General features: G+C 48.8%; 1 protein-coding gene across 1 annotated transcript in view; it reads right to left on the bottom strand.

Annotated features, from left to right (window-relative positions):
• Positions 1–9028, bottom strand: part of Cln6 (CLN6 transmembrane ER protein) — a 15449-nt gene extending 6421 nt beyond the window's left edge. Inside the window, exons 1-4 of the mRNA XM_031344847.1 lie at positions 8636–9028; positions 2794–2908; positions 1283–1381; positions 93–281 (exon numbers count right to left, since the gene is read on the bottom strand). Coding sequence (XP_031200707.1) covers positions 93–281; positions 1283–1381; positions 2794–2908; positions 8636–8709 — 477 coding nt within the window. The 5' untranslated portion in view covers positions 8710–9028. The remainder of the gene's footprint in view (positions 1–92; positions 282–1282; positions 1382–2793; positions 2909–8635) is intronic.
• Between the last annotated feature and the right edge of the window lie 12724 nt (positions 9029–21752).

Here is a 21752-nt window from a genome sequence, read left to right as displayed (position 1 = left end):
CCACCTGGCCAGAATCCCGTGTCCCGCGGAACAGGGACCCCGCGAGAAATCCCGGTCCGTGGCAGGGGGGGAGGGGGGGGAGGCAGCCTCACCAGAGTCTCCGGCTTGAGGTTCTTGATGATAGGGTTCTCTCTGACGGACAGGTGGTGTTGGTACCCACTGAAGAGCAAGCGATGGTTGACTGAGTCGCCCACCAGGTGGATGCTGGCTCCCATGATGAAAGTGATGATGCTGACATAGATTATAGACCTCGGCAGCGTTCGGGGGGACCGCTCGATAAGCTGAGGTGGAGAATGAGGTCCATGCCTCAATTACGGTGGATGATAACCTCTGCCTCCCTTCCCTCAGAAAAATGGGATAGAAAGTCCCTCTGGAAGTTATGGGTTCCTTAGTAGGGCAGTCTAGCTCCAGATCATGGTAGGGGGTAAACCCAGCAGGGTCTGCCAAACACACACACTTCCTCTCCAGGAACATGGGGTGGAGCAGTTAGAGGAGATACCAGAGCTTCAAGGCAGGTGTCCTGACCAGGCCTGGCCCTTCCCCTACCTCAGTGTGTCCTGTGTGCACCTTTGGAGGGCTATGGTGATGCACAGACCTGTCATTTTTGAATGACAGGCCCCAGAGGGGAAAAAAAAAAAAAAGAAAATGTCAGGGTGTATGAAATGAGCATGGTTGTTCTAAAAAACCACAGAAACCGAATCTTTTCCTACTTTTAGAGATTTGAAGTGTCTTTCATTTTTAATTTTTTTAAAAGATTTATTTTATTTTATGTATATGACTATGCCATTGTTCTCTTCAGACACACCAGAAGAAGGCATCAGATCCCATTACAGATGGTTGTGAGCCACCATGTGGTTGCTGGGATTTGAACTCAGGACCTCTGGAAGAGCAGTCAGCACTCTTAACTGATGAGCCATCTTTCCAGCCCTCATTTTAAAATTTTTAAAGAAACATTTACCTATTTCGTGTGTGTGTTTATGTAGGTACACATGTAAAGGTCAGAGGGCAATCTGTGGGAGTTGTTTCTCTTTTCTGTTGTGTGGGGATGAAATTGAAATTCAGGCTGTCAGGCTTGGCAGCAAGCACCTGACCCACTGAACAAGCTTACCAGCTCATGAACGTGCCCGCGCGCGCGCGTGTGTGTGTGTGTGTGTGTGTGTGTGTGTGTGTGTGTGTGTGTGTGTGTGAGAGAGAGAGAGAGAGAGAGAGAGAGAACAGGAAAGGGAGAAAAGGGAGAGGGAGAGGGAGAGGGAGAGGATGGGAGGAAGATGGGCCAGTTTACCTTTAGCAGAAGGAAGGGCGTGATGATGTTGTAGGTCATGTGGAAGTAGTCCCCGACACTCGGCTTGTTGAGAGGAAACCACTGGATTGGGAATACCAACTGCGGAAGAGAGCATGCACTCTCAGGGAAGCCTACAGGCCACTGGACACCAGCCCCTCACAGACAAGGAGCATTTCCTGTGTTCTCTGGGAACCCCTTTAGCAGCCCCAGGCCAAAAGGACTCCCAGAGAGAAACTGAGCCCCACAGACAAGTGGACTTCCCCAGTCATACACGATACTCAGAAATCCAGGGCCTAGCTTAGGCCCTCTACATGGTAGCAATTTTTTTTTTCTTCCAATTTTTATTTTTTACACTTTTATGTTTTATTTAATCTTTTATTTAAGGACAGAACACATTTACAACCTAAAATCCTTCCTAATTTGAAATTCCTTCAGCCTTTTTTTTTTAACCAAAAATATACTATCACAGTCACATCTGTTTTATTCCACTGACTGCCAGGAGCCTCAAGTGCCTGCGGAACTTGTGCAGGCCTGGGTGGGTCTTTCACTCCTGGACTAAGTTTATTTCAAGGCATGTTGTTTTGTTTTCTAGGCTCCTGTGAATGGGACTGTCTTTCCGACTTCCTTGTGAGCCTGTGTCTGCCTGTATAGAGGAAGGTTACTGATCTGGGTATGTTAATCTTGTCACCTACCACTTTGCTGGAAGTGTTTAGCAGCTAGGTTTGTCTTGTCTTAAGACAGGGTCTCTCTTAAGACCACGTAGCTCAGACAGGCCATCAAAGTACAAGTGGAAGGTTAAGCTTCATTAACAGAAACAGCCATTTGCATATAATGCTATAGAGATATTCTAATGTAAAGCAATTAAGGTGCAGAATATAGCAGGGCAGTGGTGGTGCACGCCTTTAATCCCAGCACTTGGGAGGCAGAGGCAGTCGGATTTCTGAGTTCAAAGCCAGCCTGGTCTACAGAGTGAGTTCCAGGACAGCCAGGGCTACACAGAGAAACCTTGTCTTGAAAAATCAAAAAAACAAAAGGTGCAGAATATAGGGTATAAAACAAAATTTCCTTTGGCTGGGGAAAAAAAAAGAAATTTCTATATATGTTTATGTAAACAGAGAAAAGAATGGAAGGGTATGCCCCAGGGATGGGACCAGGAAGGTCTAACACTTCCTTATCTGGGGACTTCTACTCTCAGTACTTGGAAGTGACTTTATTTCAATTATTACAAATTTGGTCAGTTATAATATGCAAAACCAGCTAATGGGCTCCCCCTCCAGAGGACAATGAGGGAGGACAGTTATGCTCTGGTCCCTTCCCCAAACCTTCTGTCTGGCTCAGGGATTTGGTTAAACCTGGTCTGACTACTTCAAGGTGGGCTACAGGGAACACCCGGTGTCTACCGGGCCCTCCCAGGCCCTCCCTTGCATGGCTGGCCTGTCATACAGCTACAGAATAGAAAAGCCTCTGGGTTCGCCATGAGGCCGTTCAGCAGGACTCAGCCTCACACTTACCATGGCAATGGGGCGGCCAAAGTCCAGAACCCAGTTCTGCAGTGTGAAGTAGAACCAGAGGTCAGAATGGAAGGGGGCTGTGCGGTCTTTGTCCTCGGCCTTCACGGAGCCATGCCTGGTGAGGAATGAGAGACTAGGGTCAGCCCTCTCTCCTCCCGGGTTGCTCTCAGCCTAAGGGAAAGACAGAGGTCTAGGCACTTGAAGACAGAACATGTATGCTATCTAGATGGGAAACTGGATGTAATCAGGAGGACAGTGAGTTTCAGTTGGCCCAAATACCCTGTGGCTCAGGAAGAAGCTGACCCATGGAGAAGCCACTGTCAAGCCTCCCTTATAGAATGATGGTGGGAACAAAGCAAGACATGGAAGACTAATAGGGTGGATGATAGCTGGAGAGATAGCTCAGAGGTTAAGAACATTGGCTGCTTTTCCAGAGGTTCTGAGTTTGATTCTCAGCAACCACATGGTGGCTCATAGCCATCTGGAATGGGATCTGATGCCCACTTCTGGTAGGTCTGAAGACAGCAACAGCATCCTCACATACATAAAATAAGTAAGTCTTTAAAAAAAAAGAAAGAAGCCAGGCGGTGGTGGCGCACATCTTTAATCCCAGCACTTGGGAGACAGAGGCAGGCGGATTTCTGATTTCGAGGCCAGCCTGGTCTACAGAGTGAGTTCCAGGACAGCCAGGGCTATACAGAGAAACCCTGTCTTGAAAAAAAAAAAAAGAAAGAAAGAAAGAAAGAAAGAAAGGAATGAGAGACATCAAGTATGATGACAGACACAGGCATGAAGCACCCACTAGCTTCCAGGCACCACAGGCAAGTGTCTGATTGCGTGAGTGCTTTCCTGTATTTATGTGCATATGGGTTGCAGGTGCCTGGAGTTACAAGTGGTTGTGAGCTGCCTGACATGAGTGCTAGGAACTGAATGCTGGTCCTCTGCAGTACTCCGCTGTACACACTTAAAACCACTGAGCCATCTCTCCAGTCCCGAGTTGATGGATGTGTGTGGCGGTGGTGGTGGTGGTGGTGGTGTGTGTGTGTGTGTGTGTGTGTGTGTGTGTGTGTGTGTGTGTGTGTGTAAGATGCTGGGAATGGAACCCAGGACACTTGAGCATGAGTCCCACCGTGGAGGATATCCCCACATCCCCATCTACTCAGTCCATTCCTCTAACCTTACAGGAACTCTTGGAGAATTGACTGTTACCCTCGTTTTTTACAAACAAGAGGGAAAAGCACCCAACAGACTAAATATCTAGACCTGAATGATTAGGCTTCGGTTTATTCTTCTAATCTCCATCCCACAGTATGTCCGTGGTGACTGGTCTGTGGGGACTGCTGTGGGACCACAGCCTCCCTCCACCTCCTCAGCTTTGCAGAGGTGCCTGGAGCGGCTGGACTGTTATCTCTCTTACAGTGCACATCAGAGCCTGGGAAAGAGGCCACCAAGGACGCAGTGGTGTAAGAAACACAGGGGAAGGAGGTACCACACACAACATGAGCCTGCCCCCTCTCAAAGCACTTGGTCCCCTGCTATTCACAGATGCACTGAAGTTCACCGGCATTCCCCCTTCCAGTGGGAGGGCTTCTCTGAGAATGCATTTCCAAACCACACCAGCCCTACAGGGAACAAGCATTCCTCAGTAACTCAAGCCAGTCATAGCAGCATGAAACTGGTGGTGTGCTCTTCCAACAAGGCCCTCAGGAGGGGAGTCTTTTAAAAAAAAAATTTTTTTTTAAACAATTATTTGAGTGTATGAGCATGCACGCCTACTGTGCCATGCATATGGAGGTTGAAAGACTTTGTTCAAGGCTGCTCTCTTTTCCGCTAAAGCGCAAACTCAGATCTTCAGGCTTAGTGGGTACCTTAACCCACAGAGCCCTATCGGCAGCCCCAAAGGAGAGATCATTAAGGTTCCCCCAACTCTCCAACCTCCCCCATCAGTCTCTCTTACATCATGCTTACCAATCAGAGACAAAACCCTGGTAGCTCCTAAGGTGATGGGGACAGTCTCACTGTCCTGTGTGTGTGGCCACAACAGGCATGGGGGATGCGGATCCCTGACCTCCAGAGATCAGCTCTGTCCCTGGCTTGGGCTGACTTAAAACCATCACTGTGGTCAGTTCAGTATCTCTCCCCTATGGGCACATGGTCGTCTGTAGGTGTTGTTGTCATTGTCCTATATTTGCTGAACTCAGCTAATTAGCTCCCGCTAATCCCAAAAATAATTAGATGATGGACCAAGCTACCCGGGACCAGGGAGGCAGGCCTCTGGGGAATCTGTGGTTCTATAAAAGGCAGAGCAGGTAGAGTAGGCTCCACCATCAGCATAGCCTCCTGTCCCCAGACTTCGTGCCCCCCCCACCACACACTGATCACCAACTGTGCAAGATGCTACGACCTTTACCCGTGGCATCTCAGCTAACCCTAGGCAGTGGCACCGGAGGCAAGGCTGTTCCCTACTGCTTTTAGACTAAAACGCTGAGGCTCTGAGGTCAGAGTTCACCCACTGTCACCCACCAATGTAGTAAGGAGCTGTTTTGACTACTCTTATTGCCTCTCTCCCAACTCTTGCTTCTTTCCCAAGAGGTAGTGTTAGCCACAGGGAGGGCTTGGTAAGCTGGGGAAAGAGTGCCTTCTGGTGCTGACTCTGTAGGATGCAAGTCCCAAGACTGCCTTTGATGAAGGTTCCACCCTCCAAAGACAGCCAAGAGAAAATAAAGTGGCCTCAAAGAAAGGGTGTGTGTGTGTGTGTGTGTGTGTGTGTGTGTGTGTGCACGCACACTCGGGCAGAGTGTTCTTGTGTCACATGGCAGGCTGCCTGGGGCCATACATGCTTACACATTTTACTGGGGTTAGGGTGGTGCTGCTGCGGAGTTCACACTAACTGCCACGGAAATGCAGGAGTTCTGGATAGCACAGAACTCAAGCCTGGGTCTCTGTGCTCTTAACAGCTTACTATTCCAATCACTGTAATAAGCCGGCTGACATTTGAGTTCACTCCAGAAAAGGATCAGTGTAGCCAGGAACAATAGGCAGAGCCTACAAAAAGGAAGAGTGCTTTAAGATGGGGACTGTCACTTTCAACCAGGAAGAAAAGCTACATGTGAGCGGGAGGAAAAGGCATGGGGGAGGAGAAGGCACGACGGCAGAAATCCCAGGCCTATCAGGGACAGAATGGTAGAGCTGGCCAGGCCTAAGACAGGGCAGATATTCAGGTTAACCATGCAGACTGCTCAGAGTTCAGTGACAGCACCCCTGGAGCGTCCTTCTGCCTTATGACTTTCAGAACAGGCCTCAAACAAGCCTTGAGGGGTGAAGAGTTTGCAGGGAGGGGAGGGTGTCCTCTGTGTTTCATTCTGAAGCCCCCAACTCAGACCGAGCTGGGATGCTCGGGATAGAGAATTAAGGGGTCAGGAGGTGTTGTGTATCCCCAATCCCTGCACTCCGGAGGCAGAGGCAGGGGGATCTCTGAGTTCCTAGCAAGCCTGGACAGCCTGGACTACACAGAGAAACCCTGTCTCAGAAAAAGAAAGAGAAAGAGAAAAAGAAAAAGAAAAGGAAAAAGAAAAAGAAAGGGGTTCTGAAAGCACACACGGGGAAATGGGGGCACTTGGTGCCCGCCTCTTGAAATTACTGGCTCACAGTAGAGGCTCCTTAACAATTTCTCCCTCTATCCCAGTAAGCACTTCAGTAAATGGGAACCCCTGACATTAGTGCAGCCTAGCTTAGAAGGGCAGCTGGGGAAAAGAGGTAGCAACAAGGATGAGGGGGAAGACCCGAGCTCTGGAATCCAGACTCACACACATGGATTTTCAGAATCCCGCTCTGCATTGCAGGTCTTTCTCTCTGTGTGCTTGCCGCGTGTGCTTTTCCTCAGCCTAATAAAAGCCTTCCTGTACCAGCAATACAAAGACAGGCAAACATCTGAAAGGTTTACTTCTGTGGGGCTTCGATGGTAGCAACCTCAAGTTTGTCCCAAGTTCCTGACCCCCAAACTTCCCAGGCTAAGTCCAGGCTGGTCCTAGGCCCCTATCAGGAGCAACAGGCAGAGCTGAGGATAGTGGTGAAAGCCAATGCCAGGTAACCTGAGGCAAGCCCTGCCTTGGCTCCTGCTCCCCCCCCCCCCCCCCCCCCCCCCCCCCCCACTTCCCAAGTCTACCACACAGGGGAAACTGACACCTCGACAGCTGGGAAGCCAGTTCCACACAGCAGCATCTGCAAGCCTGGGAGGCGGAAAAGCAAAGGGCTTGTCTAAAGAGCTATGCATGAGGAGTAGACACAGACGGGGCTCCAGCTCCTTATAACCAATGAGATGCCTGACATAATGAGACCGGGATATTTCAATAAAAGTGAAGACATGCAGACAAACAACAATGAGGGGGAAAAAAAAAAGGTCTCAGAGACAGCAGTGACCTTTGATCCCAGCACTCTGGAGGCAGAGTCTGGTGGGGTGGATCTCTGAGTTCAAGGTCAGCCTGGTCTACAGATGGAGTTCCAGGACAGCCAGGGCTACATAATAGAGACCCTGTCTAAACACAACAGAAAACCAAAGACAGCTTAAATAATGTAAACACTGTAGCATCAATGCACAGCTAACAGGTAGAGAACAGCCGTGACCGCCACAAATGTAGAAGATAATTTTGACCCCCAGTGCCGTGGGCAGCTTGCCGAATGCCTGCTCGACTTGTGGTAGGTTTTCGGATGTTCTACGGCCTGAGCCTCAGTCTGATCAGGCTCCTTACAGCACACTGGACCTACTTTCTTATCAGTCAGAGATGATGAGGTAAAGGGACCCTCAAGTGACAAGAAGATGCTCAATAATGTGCCTAAGGGCAAATCTGCCACCATAGCGTGTATATACAAACTAAGATGGCTACCGTGTTACTAAGCGACGGAGAGCTCATAGGATGACCACCAGGTAGAAATGTTACCAGAAGCAGCCTAGCACATGAACAGAGAATTGCTCCCGAGTCAAAAACGCAAGCAGACAACACGTTTCTGGAACTATGTCCAGAGTAAGTCCCTCCTCTAATTTCAGACTCTAGGGCCTTCTTGTCCAATTCTGGGGCATTCGGGGCATTTTGAAGTCGGTCCAGCCCCTGTCGTTCATTTTTTCTTACATCCCTGACTTGTCCAACACCACTACACTCCTTGTCTTTCCTCACATTCTTCCACTGTCTACTATGCCCAGTTTCTGTGGGCTGGGGACTGAACCCACGACTTCCTGCATGCTAACCGACTGAACTACATCCCCCTAGAAACCTGCCTCTGCCCCCTGAGTGATGGGGTTAAAAGCATAGCCACCATGCCCAGCCTCATAGCCTTAAGTGTCTGTCCTCTACAGAGTCTTGTACTGCTCAACTCCTCCAGAAAGCCCTCCAGGATAAGCTGTCTCCTGCTTTGGCTCCGACTTTCCTGTTTGTCTGCCCTCCAGCACAACGCTAGGCACATGACAGGTGCTTAATCAATACGTGTGACGTGCGGGGAATGCGGATTGAGGCGGACTGGAGGAAAAGAGGAAAAGGCGGGTTTTGTGCTTCTGGCTCTGCCCTGTCGAGCCAGAGAAACCCCAAACATCTCCCCTCTGAGGGGAGCGTCCTCTCATTCAGGATGGGTGCGTGCCACTTCCCTGTCCACGGTTAACGGCCCACTTTTCCCTGGCCGAGAAAAGAGAGTCAGTCTTGCCTAGAGCAGGAGGTTCCTGAAAACTTGGAAGTGACAAGGGAACTCAGCCGAGCTGGCCGGGGTGACCTCCGAGTAGCCTACCCCTAACCCTGGCGAGGTCTCTCAAACTCTGGGGCCCCTCGCGGCCTCCCTGTCCCCGCTCCACGCGCACCTGGCCTGCACGAACGCGACACCCGCGCCGCCCGCCGCTCCGGGGAGCTGCCGCCTGCGCGCCGCCGCCTCCATGGCCGCCACGCTCGGCCTCGCCTTCTGGGAGGGAGGAGGAGGGACGGCTCCGCGGGCCGTGCGAAGCCTCGGCGCCCAGCGCGGGGAAAGCTGGGCGGGAGGCGAGCGCGCGGCCCCGGGGCGGGAGAGAGGGAGGCGAGCGCGGGGCCCCGGGGCGGGCGGGAGGGGTGGGGAGGAGCTGGAGGCTGGAAGGGGAGGAGGGAGAGGAGGGAGGGGAGAAACCGGAGGACAGAGCAGGAGGAGAGCTGGTGAAGGGAGAGGGAGGGGCTTAGGGCGCGACCGGAGAGGAAGATGGTGAGGGAGCCTGGGTGGAGAGGAGGAAGGAGAGTTGGGGGAGGGACTGAAGAAGGAAGGAGAGAGGAAGAAAGAGGAATGGAGGAGGGGAAGAGGAGGGAGAAAGCTGGAGGGCGAGCTCGGCTTGAGAAGGAGGGGCCTAACTTATGTCCCAGAGGTCTTGGGTCTGAGCTGGATCTGCTGGCCATGCCTGGCGCCTGAGTGGTTGTGTTTGTTTGTTTGTTTGTTTGTTTTCCCGGACTCCTCTGCATTTCTGCAGAAAGGAAGCCTTGCCTAGCCGGACTTGAGGATACTGAACAGATGTGACCCGGGGACCCAGAATGATCAAACTGTGAGGTCATCAGAAGGCCTGGGGTCTTTGAGTCCTTCAAGCTGTACTGGGAAGTCCAACTTCCTGACTCAATAAACTATCAACTAAGACTGCTCAATAATAAATAATAATAAAGCCGGGCGGTGGTGGCGCACGCCTTTAATCCCAGCACTTGGGAGGCAGAGGCAGGTGGATTTCTGAGTTTGAGGCCAGCCTGGTCTACAGAGTGAGCTCCAGGACAGCCAGGGATACTCAGAGAAACCCTGTCTCGAAATAAATAAATAAATAAATAAATAGATAAATAATAAGACTGCTCAATAAACTATCAACCTTGCTTTGATGGGTGAAGAGTCTAGTGAATTCTCTCCTAGTTGGGGGACAATGAGGTGATCCAGATCCTGGCTTTGTCCTTCAGGCTTGGCTTGGGGAAGCACACACATTCCTTCCTCATTCAAACGTGTTAACAACCTCGTGAGTGCTCTGTGGGAAACCAATGAGCCCTGTTCAGAAGTGCACATGTTTGTAACTAATGATAGTGGTGGAGGAAGTTCTGAGGGTTGTGTAGACATGGAGGCAGTAAGGCCAAACAGGCCTCACAGGAAGGATAGCTGACAGGGAAGTGTGAACTGGAGGCAGAAAAGAGCTCCAAGAGGGAGCAGCCACAATTCTCGCACACATCCACCCCTCATACTCCCACACCCCTGTCCAGAGACTGACTGGTATGGAGGAATGGAAAGTTGTGTGAGAATCACACTGCTCAGAAAAATGAGTGACAGAGGCTGAGTTGGGAGAGGGACAGGTTTAGATTGGACATCTCTCTTCCCCCACACTCCATCCCTGAGAACCTCAGAAAGCAACTCAGGAAGGGCACTGGCAGGAGACTGGCATATGTGTGCATTTCAGGCGCAGCCCATCCACAGGTGGGTGAGAAGAGCAGAACTGGAGATGGAGGAGGTGCAGCCTGTAGGGTACCAAGTTCTAATGAGGGTCCTGGACTGTAACAGTAACGTGGGGTGGGGGTTGGGGGGTGGGACATGTGCAGTGGTGTGGGAGCTACCTTCTTTGGCATGGCTGTAAGGGGAGAGGAGCTTAGATGTGACCAGGTTCTGCATCTAAGGGGGTGGAGCAAGTACACGGTAAATGAGACATCATCTTTGGGCACCCAAGGGTCTGTTGGACCCATGGGTCTGAAGCTCAGACGACATGTCCGTAAGGAGCCTGGCAGATGGACTGAGCCGCAGGAACATAGATGATATCCAGAACCCAAGAGAGAGAAGAGAACATGAGAAGCATCTGCATACTTGTAGCAGTGGCTCAGATAAATTGCTCAGCCCCTCCCAGAGTCAATTTACCCATCTGGAACAAAGGGAAAGCTATTTCATCTGCAGCTTTCAGAGTATGGTAGGCAAAGAAATGCATGAGCCCCTTGCAGACTATCTGGCTCTGTTGGGCTGGTTTTGTTGGAGTGTGTGCATGTGGTGTGGTGGTGGTGTGTGTGTGGTGTGTGTGTGTGTGTGTGTGTGCCTGAAATTGTGGAGATTGTGCACATGTACAGGCAGGTGCATGTGGAAGCCTGAGGTCTTCATTGGGTGTCTTCCTCAGTTTCTCTTATTTTTGGAGACAGGGTATCTCACTGGGCCTGGAGCTTATCAATTTGACTAGACTGGCTGGCCAGTGAGCATCAGGGATCTACCTGTGTGTTTCCCAGTGGGTTACAGATGTGCTGCATATACCTGACTTTCTAAGCGAAGGCTGGGGGTCCAAACTGGGGTCTTTATGCTTGTACAGTACCACTCTACCAACTGAGGTGTGTGCTCACTCCCAGGCTGGTTATTTATATCAGCCTGTTCTGAGGGTCTATGCTATGGGGGTGGGGGGGTGGGGGTGGGTGGGGGGGGTGAACTCTGATTTTTTTTTTTTTAAATGAAAGCTATTCTTCCTTGCTTTGGTCAGACTTGCATGGACTACTTGACTATGAGAGGCTAGGGTTGTCTGCCTTAAAATCATTCTCTTCAACCCAGAGGCCACACCTAGATTGTTGCTACGGTAACTACTGAAAGCTACACTTGTTTCAATGCATTTTTTATTTTTCTTTATCTTTTTTGTTTGTTTATTTGTTTTTGTCTTTTGTTTGTTCGAGACAGGGTTTCTTTGTGTAGCTCTGGCTGTCCTGGAACTCACTCTGTAAACCAGGTTGGCCTTCAACTCAGAAATATGCCTCCTCCCCACCCCCACCCCCACCCCCCAAGTGCTGGGATTAAAGGCATGCACCACCACCCCACCCTACCCCCTCGGCTCTTTTTCTTTTAAATAGCATTTTATGTAAACCAGTACAGCCTCAAGCTTACTATATAGCTAAGGATGACCTTAAACTTTTTTTAAAAGATGTGTTTATTATGTATAGTATTCTGTCTGCATATGTACTTGCATGCCAGAAGGGGGCGCCAGATTTTGTTACAGATGGTTGTGAGCCACCGTGTGGTTGCTGGGAATTGAACTCTGGAGGAGCAGTCAGTGCTCTCAACCTCTGAGCCATCTCTCCAGCCCTGACCTTAAACTTTTGATGTCTTTGCCTCCATCTCGAGTACTATTGAATTTTGCCCAGTTTCAAGACTCTCTGAAGCTAGGCAACTCTATCCCCAGCCCTCCTGTGACTTTCTTTTATCTCTTTAATCTTGCCTATGTCATAAACAGAACACGTGATGTCCTGATTTGGGAGCAAGCAACACCAACATCCTGAGCTGAAGTGATATGTTCAAGGTCAGCCAACCGCAGCACCCAAACCGGGTCCTCGGTTTAATTCCCAGGAATCGGATCTGCAGATTGATGTCGCTGTGGCTTCCCTACTCTGACCCCAATCTCTCCCCCTCTCTGTGGCTTTGCAGTGCTGCCAGGCAGCAAAGGGAGGGGCTGAGGTACCCAGATGTGATCATGAAGTTAATAACCTGGGGTGGGCTTCCAGCCATCAGAGGATGAGTCTTTATACAGGGGGGAGCCTGTGACCCCTTTAATCCTCCAATTACTTAAATACCAACAAATCAGGCTTCTACCTGAAGGACCAGCTGCTGCCAAGAGGAGAGGAGTCCAAGCAGGCTTTCCTGGATGAACACGGCCCTGTATCCCCGAGTCTGATGGGAGTCACAGGCCTGTTCTTTCCCATCCTGTCAGCTCCCTTGAAGAACACCCTCTCCTTTAGCTCTTAAATGTCATGGAAGTATGCTGTGGAGGGTAAAGTGAGTGCCAACTCCTGGGCATGGAGGGGCATGCATTTTCAGGACCTTGCTTGTGATTTTATGGGGCCATGATTTCTGCACACCAAAAAAGCAAATGGCCTCAATTCTCAGAGCTTTAGTTTCAGTGTCCACCAATTGAACAATCTGTAGAGGAGCCCTTAGGGGTTATCCAGGGCAGAGATAGGCTTTTCTCCTTCCTTCCTCTCCCTCTCTCTCTCCCTCTCTCTTTCTCTCTCTCTGTTTTGTTTTCTTACACAGGGTTTCTTTGTCTAGTTAGGCTGTCCTGAAAGTCAAGACCAGGCAGGCTGTACGTAACTCTGTAGATCAGGCTGGCCTCGAACTCACAGAGATCTATCTGCCTGCCTGTGCTGGGATTAAGGGCATGTACCACCTCTGCCTGGCTCAAGTTTTCAAGATTGTACATCACTTGAGTTGGTTCAGGTATTTTGGAAAACAGTTAAACTTTTCTTAGAAAGTTAAATATGTATTAGCACATGACTCAGCCAGCCCGTCTCTAGGTGTTTAGCATCTATTCACACGAAGCCTTGCACCTGACAGGTTCCTGGCAACCTTATTGTAATAGTTCTAAACTAAAACTAAGAACATGCACAGTTGCATGGATTAAACTCATGGAGCATTCTAGTAATGGAGCCTACTCCCTCATAGGAGCAACCCAGCCCCTGGTACAGAAGCGAGCATAGGCGAATCTCAAAAGTGTCACATCGAGTGAAAAAGCCCAACAGAAAATCCTGATCCATTCCATGAAATTTAGGAAAAGGTGAGACTAGTGGCAGGAGGCAGATACTGTGGCATGAGACTATAAATTACCATGAAGTGGAGAGAGGAGGAGGATGGAGTGGGGTTCAAAGTCATCCTTGGCTACTGTATAGCAATGCTGAAGTTTTCAGCAAAACAAAACAACCTAAAATAAATAAATACTGGCTGCAGTTGACATTGAACAGAACTAAGAAACTACACTCAAATAAAAGGCTAACTCAGCTAGGCAGTCTGGGAGCACACCTTTAATCTCAGCACTGATCTCTTGTGAGTTTGAGGCCAGCCTGGTCTATAGAGTGAGTTTCAGAACTGACAAGGCTATACAGAGAAAACCTGTCTCAACACCCCACCCCCAAAAGCCAAAGCAAAACAAAAAAACAAAAACAAAACAAAATCCTGAGATGTTCCATCTTACAGGAGGCGGTTCAGTAAGAGACACATAGTAAGTTTGAGGCTACCCTGAAGCATCGTCAGCCTGCTGGAAAGCCAACTCCTTTGGCCTTGAGGTTCTTTTACTTCCATTCCGGTCTCTCAGGCTCCTTTGCATCTCCTGATCTTCCTGGGATGGGCTTCAGTGCCAAAAGCAGAATCAGGCCAAACCAATCTATGCATAATGCATGGATGACCTAAGAATTAACTTTCCACCCAATGCAGAAAACCCTCCTGGTTAGACATTAAATTAACTATTCATTGTCTTGGATACAAGATCCCTCACCAAACAATAAGCAAGTCGAAATTCTTAATAGGCCCTGCTGGCAAAACTGGTTCCTTCTTCCCAGCTAGACAATAAACCAGAGGCAGTTCTCAGGTACCTGTCAGTCAATAAGCATCTCTTGAGCTGCACCAGAATGAGGTGCACAGGGACCAGTATTTCCTTCCTTCTTTCTTCCTCTTCTGTGTGTACCAGTGCCTGCAGGTTCGTGTGCTGTGTGTGAGTCCAAGGTCTATAACAGGAGACCTCCCTACATCACTTTTCATGTTTGCCATGTGAGCCAGTGTCTCTTACTGAACCTGACTCTGGTGAGGCCGGCCTACCGAGGAGCTTTCTCCCAGTCCCCAGTGCTGGGTTTACAGGCCTGTGCCGCCACGCCCAGATTTTACATGGGTTCTGGAGATCTGAATGCACCTCCCCATGCTTATGTGAAAGGTACTTTACAGACTGAGCCATCTCCCAAGGACCCCTTCTCCTTCCTGCTTTGCTATTGTTTTCAAACAGGGTCTTACAATATGTCCTTGGCTAGCTTGGAGCTTGCTACATTGACCAGGCTGGCCTTGAACTGATGGACATCTGCCTGCCTCTACCCCGAGTGCTGGGACTAGAGGTGTGTACCACCTTCTCTTTCAGAGATAGTCTCCCGTGTCTCCTCAGACTTACTCTGTAGTCTGACCTTTAGTTCTGTTCCTCCTGAGAGGATCCTCTGGAGTTCAGGGGTTACAGATTTATAAAGCCACACCCAGCTTCTCTGAATTTTTTTAACATAGACTCTTTCTGTGTAACACTGGCTGACCTGAAACTCTCTATATTGATCCTGAAATTTACTGAGATCCACCTAATTTACTGCCTTCTAAGCGCTGGGATTAATGATGGGTGGCTATGGTAGTTTTTTGGTTTGTTGTTGTTGTTGTTTTGTTTGTTTGTTTGTTTTTGGTGTTTCAAGACAGGGTTTCTCTGTGTAGCCCCAGCTGTCCTGGAACTCATTCTGTAGACCAGGCTGGCCTCCAACTCAGAAATCTGCCTGCCTCTGCCTCTGAAGTGCTGGGATAAAAGGGGTGCACCACCACTGCCCAGTTATGGTAGTATTTTTATTTTACATTTTTAGACATTTTATATGAATTATTTTGCCTACATGTGTGTATAAGGCCCATAGATGCCAGAAGAGGGCACTAAACCCCCTGGAACTAGGGCTTAAAACAGTGATGAGCCACCATGTGGGTGCTAGAAACTCAACACAGGTCATCCACAAGAGCCACTGGGCTCTCAACCCCTGAGCTGTTTCCCCAGCTCTTATGGCAGCATTTTAAAAGTAACTGTTAGCATCAGGGCCTCCAAAGCCTGTGGTGATGCATGGGTGGGTCTCAGAGACCTGTTGCCAGGGCAACAGCCACCATATTCCCAGAATCCATTGGGCTCACCTCCCACCTTTACCTGCAGCCCCTACATCAGAACCCATATATATATATATATATATATATATATATATATATATATATATATATGGAACAGTCCTCCATCTCTCTCTCTCCCCCTCCTCTCTTTCTGAGCTACTGTCCCCTCTCTTCCTCTCAATTAAACCTCTTGCTGGGCAGTGGTGGCGCACGCCTTTGATCCCAGCACTTGGGAGACAGAGGCAGGCGGATTTCTGAGTTCGAGGCCAGCCTGGTCTACAGAGTGAGTTCCAGGACAGCCAGGGTGACACAGAAAAACCCTGTCTTGAAAAAACCAAAACAAACAAACAAACAAACAAAAACCTCTTACACATGGAACTGTTTGGGCCTAGTGTGTGGTAGGTTCTGACGTGATCCGCTGTTCTAACACATCAGTAACCCCATAAATCCTGCCCCTGTGGTCCCACATATGTGTGTGTACGTGTCTGTGTGTTCATGGACATTCTCATGCTTGTGTGTCTGTGTGTATGTGTTTGTGTCTGTATGTATGCATTTGTGTCTGTGTGTGTATGTGTTTGTGTCTGTGTGTTCATGGACATTCTCATGCTTGTGTGTCTGTGTGTATGTGTTTGTGTCTGTATGTATGCATTTGTGTCTGTGTGTGTATGTGTTTGTGTCTGTATATGTGTTTGTGTCTGTGTGTGTGTACTACGGATGGAACCCAGGGCCTTATGAATGCTCACTAAGGGTTCTACCACTGATCTATACCCCTAGCTATTATATCTTTAATACAATTTAAATGTAATGGGTGAACACAAGTTAGCAGTGTCTATTTAATTAGAAATGTTTTGCGTGCTTTTTCAAAGTGTTAGGAGAAAATTCTAATGGCTCTGTCCTTGTGATGAGAACTGAAGTGGGATTTTCTGAGATTTTGAGTCTAGGTTAGAGTGGCCTGGAACTGTGAAGCCCTTCCAGCCATGAGTTCTGACATCTGCCAGCTCAGCATCACAGGTACTGGGTTAAAGGCTTTTGCCACCATGCTTGACTTCAAAATAACAGTCCTGCCACCGCACCTGGGCTGTGGCCACTTACTATGCCTTTTTTTTTGTTGTTTAAATATATCAGAATTGTACTCTCTCTGGACAGGTCCACAGTAAGAGTCAGGGATATTTTTACACGACATGCTTCAGGATTTATGGGTCACATCCCTCCTTGATGGGTTCACATTAAAAAAAAAAATTGCACGATGTAGTGGGATATTTTGAAGATGGGAATCAAATCTGAATACACGATTCAGTTACTTTTCGCACATTTATTTACCTCAGCTGAAGGTAATTGTTCATGGTCTGCTGGCGCGCCTGTATTTTGTTAGGACACATGTACGTGAAGTCAGGGTTGAATTTTCACATCAGAGCTTAAAGCTTTTCATGTTTTACAGAGTTTCTGGATCCAGATAGTAAGGTTCAGGTGCTCAGCTGCAGGATATTTTCTGAAACCTGTAGCTTCCATTGGAAACTCAAAGACCCCTCTAGTGTAGCCACAAGTTTGAACTTTGAACTATTTCTGTCTCTCTCTCTCTCTCTCTCTCTCTCTCTAAGCTTTCTTTCTTCCTTCCTTCCCCCTCCCTGCTTCTTCTTTCTTTCTTCCTTCTTTCTTTTTTTTTAAACACACTGAGAACTAATGCCCTTTTATTTGTTTTTTTTTAACGATTTATTTTATTTATTTTATGTATATGAGTATACTGTAGCTTACAGATGATCGTGAGCTATCATATGTGTGGCTGCTGGGAATTGAACTCAGGACCTTTGCCGGCCCGGCTTGTTCTGGCCATGCTCTCTCCTGCCATGCTGCTCCAGCGTAATTCACTGTAGCTGTCTTCAGACACACCAGAAGAGGGTGTCAGATCTCATTACAGGTGGTTGTGAGCCACCATGTGGTTGCTGGGATTTGAACTCAGGACATTTGGAAGAGCAGTCAGTGCTCTTACCGGCTGAGCCATCTTGCCAGCCCTGTTTTTTTTTTTTTAATGTTATTTATCTAATGTATATGTGTACATTGTAGCTGTCTTCAGACACACCAGAAGAGGGCATCAGATTCCATTACTGATGGTTGTAAGCCACTATGTGGTTGCTGGGAATTGAACTCAGGAAGGACCTCTGGAAGAGCAGTCAGTGTTCTTACCCACTGACCCATCTCTCCAGCCCCCCTTCCTTCTTTTTTTCCTGAGAGAAAATTTAGTTGTATAGCCCAGGTGACCCTGAGCTCACCATCTTCCTGCCTCAGACCCCAATACTTGGAACACTGCTGCATACATCTATGCCAGTTTGGACTGCCGATTTGGCTCAGTCAGTAACTTGCGTGTCACACAGGAATGAACATCTGAATTTGACACCTCCGATCCAGGTTAAAACAAACAAAAACCAGGAACGTGGTGGCACACAATTATTCCAACACTGTGAGGGGAGGTTGGTGGGGAGTGAGGTGGCTGGGGCAAAGACAGGAGGATCTCTGGGGTTTGGCAGCCAGCCTCCATTCAGGTGGATAAGCTCTCCTGGGGCTGTGATAGAGGGAAGTACCCAGTGTTGACCTCTGGCCTCTATATAGTCACATGCACCAGCACAGACCTGTGTGTACACACATAAAAACCACACGTGAGGAGAGTGAGGAGAGGCTGGGAGTAGTGTGGTCTTAGTGGGAGGCTCTAGGTTTGATCCTCAGCACAGTAAGAGAAAAGCAGTGTCCTAGGATTGGGAAGAACTACCATTGTTCCATGTAACAACTGGACCTGGAATTGGAGACAATAGGGTTTGTGTTTTGTTTGTTTTTGTTTTAATGTTGCTGTTGTAAGGGTCCACGATTCACCAAAGAATGACACCCTGGACTCAAATAGTATGTAAACGCAAAGAGCATAGAGCATTTTATTCTGCAGAAGTCCAGCATGCCGGGGCCTCCCTTTACCAAGATAGAGAGACTTGGGTGTCTTGGATGAGCTTGCAGGCCTGATTTAAAGCATTCAAGGTGACCTCTCTGTTAATCTGTTGGGTCCATCTCTACAGACATTCCATTACCCAGGTGTGGGGGCTGGAATTTGCTAGGAGAGATCTGGAAACTGCTGCCGACTCATTGTCCTTGCCTCAGGCCAGGTGTGTGTGTGTGTGGGGGGGGGCAGCTTCTGAGGCCTGGAATTGCCTGGAATTGCCCAGTTCTTGGAAACAAAGATTTAAGCCTAGTCTCCTTTCTTTTTTTTTTTTTTTTCCAGACAGTGTTTCTCTGTGTAGCCCTGGCTGTCCTGGCACTCACTTTGTAGACCAGGCTGGCCTCGAACTCAGAAATCCGCCTGCCTCTGTCTCCCAAGTGCTGGGATCAAAGGCGTGCGCCACCGTTGCCAGGCTAGGCCTAGTCTCCTTAACTGCCAGTTTGAAGCCTGTCGTGGAATCAGCCTAGCCTTCTCACTGTGCCATGCTAAGGACTGAGTTGGAGGCCAGGCTGAGTTACAGTATGAGCCCTTGTCCCCCCAAAAAAACATGAACGAAAGTACATTACCACTGCTAAAATAAAATAAATATATAAACTCAAGAAGCTGGGGCAGGAGAGACAAGGAAAGGGCAACGTCCATGCCAGTACCTACAGTGGCGGTGACCAAGTAGGGAAAGGACTGTTCCCATGCCTAAGTCTCAGCACAGAGAAGCCAGGAACTACATTTCCCAGAATCCCTTACCGCGTGAGCGGTCAGCCCCAGGGATTGTACAGGGAAGTTCTCCGGAGAGGCTTGTCACGTGAGTGGAAGGGAGAGGACGGCTGCAGGCGTGTGCATAGATCGAAGGGCGTTCCCTGCAGCTTTCTGGTGTGCTTCTGAGGACTGCCTGCCGGGGCGCTGCAGCCCGAGCTCATGCGTGGGAGCGGCTCCGAAGCGCTTGATCTTGTTGTTGCCATGGTTTCAGGGCAGGCCTGAGACTCACACACTGGGGTGCCACACGTTGGAGCTGCGGTTCAAGCTGCCTTGTGCCCTCAGCCTTCCTGAAGATTGTATAAATCCCATATTCTCTGTCCTCAGTACTTAAGTACTTAAAGACCTCTTGGGTTTTTTGTTTTTTTGTTTTTTTGTTTTTTGTTTTGGCTTTTAATTCCAAACTCACTTTTCAGTATCTGCTCTGTGATTGATAATGGGCAAACTGGGAACGTGACTCAGATCACGTTCGACAGGGGACGACCCTGAAAAGCCTCCGTGGGACGGAGTGGCTTTCTGTTGGCTCCATTACCTTTGGAGACACAGTAAGACAGGAAAGGGAGATACAGCGACAGGTCATTTAAGTTGGGTCTCTGAGCGTGCGTTTGTTTGTTTGTTTGTTTGTTTGTTGAGGCAAGGTCACACCAAGTTAACACTAGCTGACATAGTACTTGCTGTGTAGCCCAGGCTGGCCTAGAGCCCACAGAAATTTCTCCCTTTGCTTCCGGAGTGCTGGAACTAAGGCGCGCGCTACCACACCGTGTCCAAGTGTTTATTTGATGCTGGGTTTATTCTTTACATACATCAAATAATTATTAACTTTTGAAAGGAGCCTGTAGTTCCTCTTTTTCACCGCTATGTGGCAGTTTGGCGTGTTGGGTAAAGTCAATCCTGGTTAGGAAAGGCTGCTCAAAATGGAAACGTATCTAAAATAGCACGAACTCTATCTAGTAGTGTACTATTCTCCTATAGGGGCGTACACCATAGGGTATTGCTTTCTAAACTTATCGTGTGTGTGTGTGTGTGTGTGTGTGTGTGTGTGTGTGTGTGTCTGCAGGTTCGCTCGGGGTCCCTGATGAAACCGGCTCTAGGGGATTCAACACCCTTCTCAAGCGCGCGCACAGACACACACACACACACACACACACACACACACACACACACACACACACACACACGGAGCGGGGCGGAGATTTTCAGGCTTGGGGGCAGGTGCCTTTATCCACAGAACCATCTCTCCAGACCCAAATCCATCTCTTCAAACCTGCAGAGCCACATTCCCTGGAGCTGGAATTCCAGGTGGTTGTAGATGCTGGGAACCTATCTCCCTATCTCAGATGCTGAGCCACCTCCCCAGCTGCGCCTCCCACCCCTCAACCCCCCTCCCACCCCTCCAACCTCCCTCCTCCATCTGCCTTCTAAACCATCTGCCTTCTAAACCAAGCTCTGGTCCTTTACAACTCTGAGATCCCTGGCTGGGATCCAGCTTCAGAAGCCACCCCTGGAGCCTGCTGGACACTGTACTACATCACAGGGCTTTGTGGGCCCTCCATACCTGCTGTCTTTTCTCACTGTGTTAGAACAAAATACCTGGAATACCAGGGAGCCCCTGGCTCTCTTGAGGACCCTACTCTTTCAGTCCCCTTCACACGCACACGTATGCGCACACACACACACACACACACACACACACACTTCCAGAGTGAGATATAGGTGCTGGGAAATGAGCTCGGGTTCTGATGTGGGTGCCGAGAACTTAAGGCCATCTGCAAGAGCAGCAAGTGTTCTTATTAGGCCAAAGCTGAGCCATCTCTTCATGTCACCTTACTGGGATCTTTTTTTTTTTTTTTTTTTTTTTTTTTTTTTTTTTTTTTTTTTAATTGTTTGAACTAGGGAGGGAGGGAGGGAAGAAAGAAGGGCGGGACAGAGAGATCTTTTCCTCGTCTGTATTTTAATTGGCCTTTTGTCATGAATTAGCTGATCGTATGTGTGGCTTGTTTCTGAACTTTCTAGTCTCTTTTCTACCACTGTGTTTATCCTTGTACAAAACTCTCGATTTTAATGGCAGTGGCTTTCGAATCCACCCTGATGAATGTACTTTACTCTCCCAACCCCCAACTCCCGGTATTCCTGTCCACAATAAACTCTTCTGGGCTTCTACATTCCTACAGAAAGGCAGGAAAGGGGAAAGGGGACTTCTGAGTAGGAATGCTTTGAGTCAGCAGGGAAATGGGGGAGATTAACATCTTTACAGCACGGAGCTTTCCAGTTGGTGGATGTAACAGGGTTCTTCGGGTACTTAGGCACCTGAGTCTTTTATTAGAAGAATCTCTCTTTCTCCCCGCTGAACCCCTTCCCCTCCTCTTTTGAGACAAGGTCCCACATATTCTAGGCTAGTCTCTGTTGTGTTTTATGAAAATATTAAAAAAAAGAAGGAATATGTCTGCAGGAGGCACGGTGTGGAGTGGGGGAGGGGGTACCTCTGCAGGCCCATGCTGAGGCATCTCTTCCCCCTGAGGGACCAGCCACACGATGGTATAGTATAGAGTTTATTCAGGGCATGGGGAGGGGTGATGAGAAGGTAGTAGAGGCAAAG

The sequence above is a fragment of the Mastomys coucha genome, unplaced genomic scaffold, assembly GCF_008632895.1.
Source record: "Mastomys coucha isolate ucsf_1 unplaced genomic scaffold, UCSF_Mcou_1 pScaffold23, whole genome shotgun sequence".
NCBI lineage: Eukaryota > Metazoa > Chordata > Mammalia > Rodentia > Muridae > Mastomys > Mastomys coucha.
The sequence above is the reverse complement of the archived record's forward strand: the minus strand, read 5'-3'. Positions and strand labels throughout refer to the sequence as shown.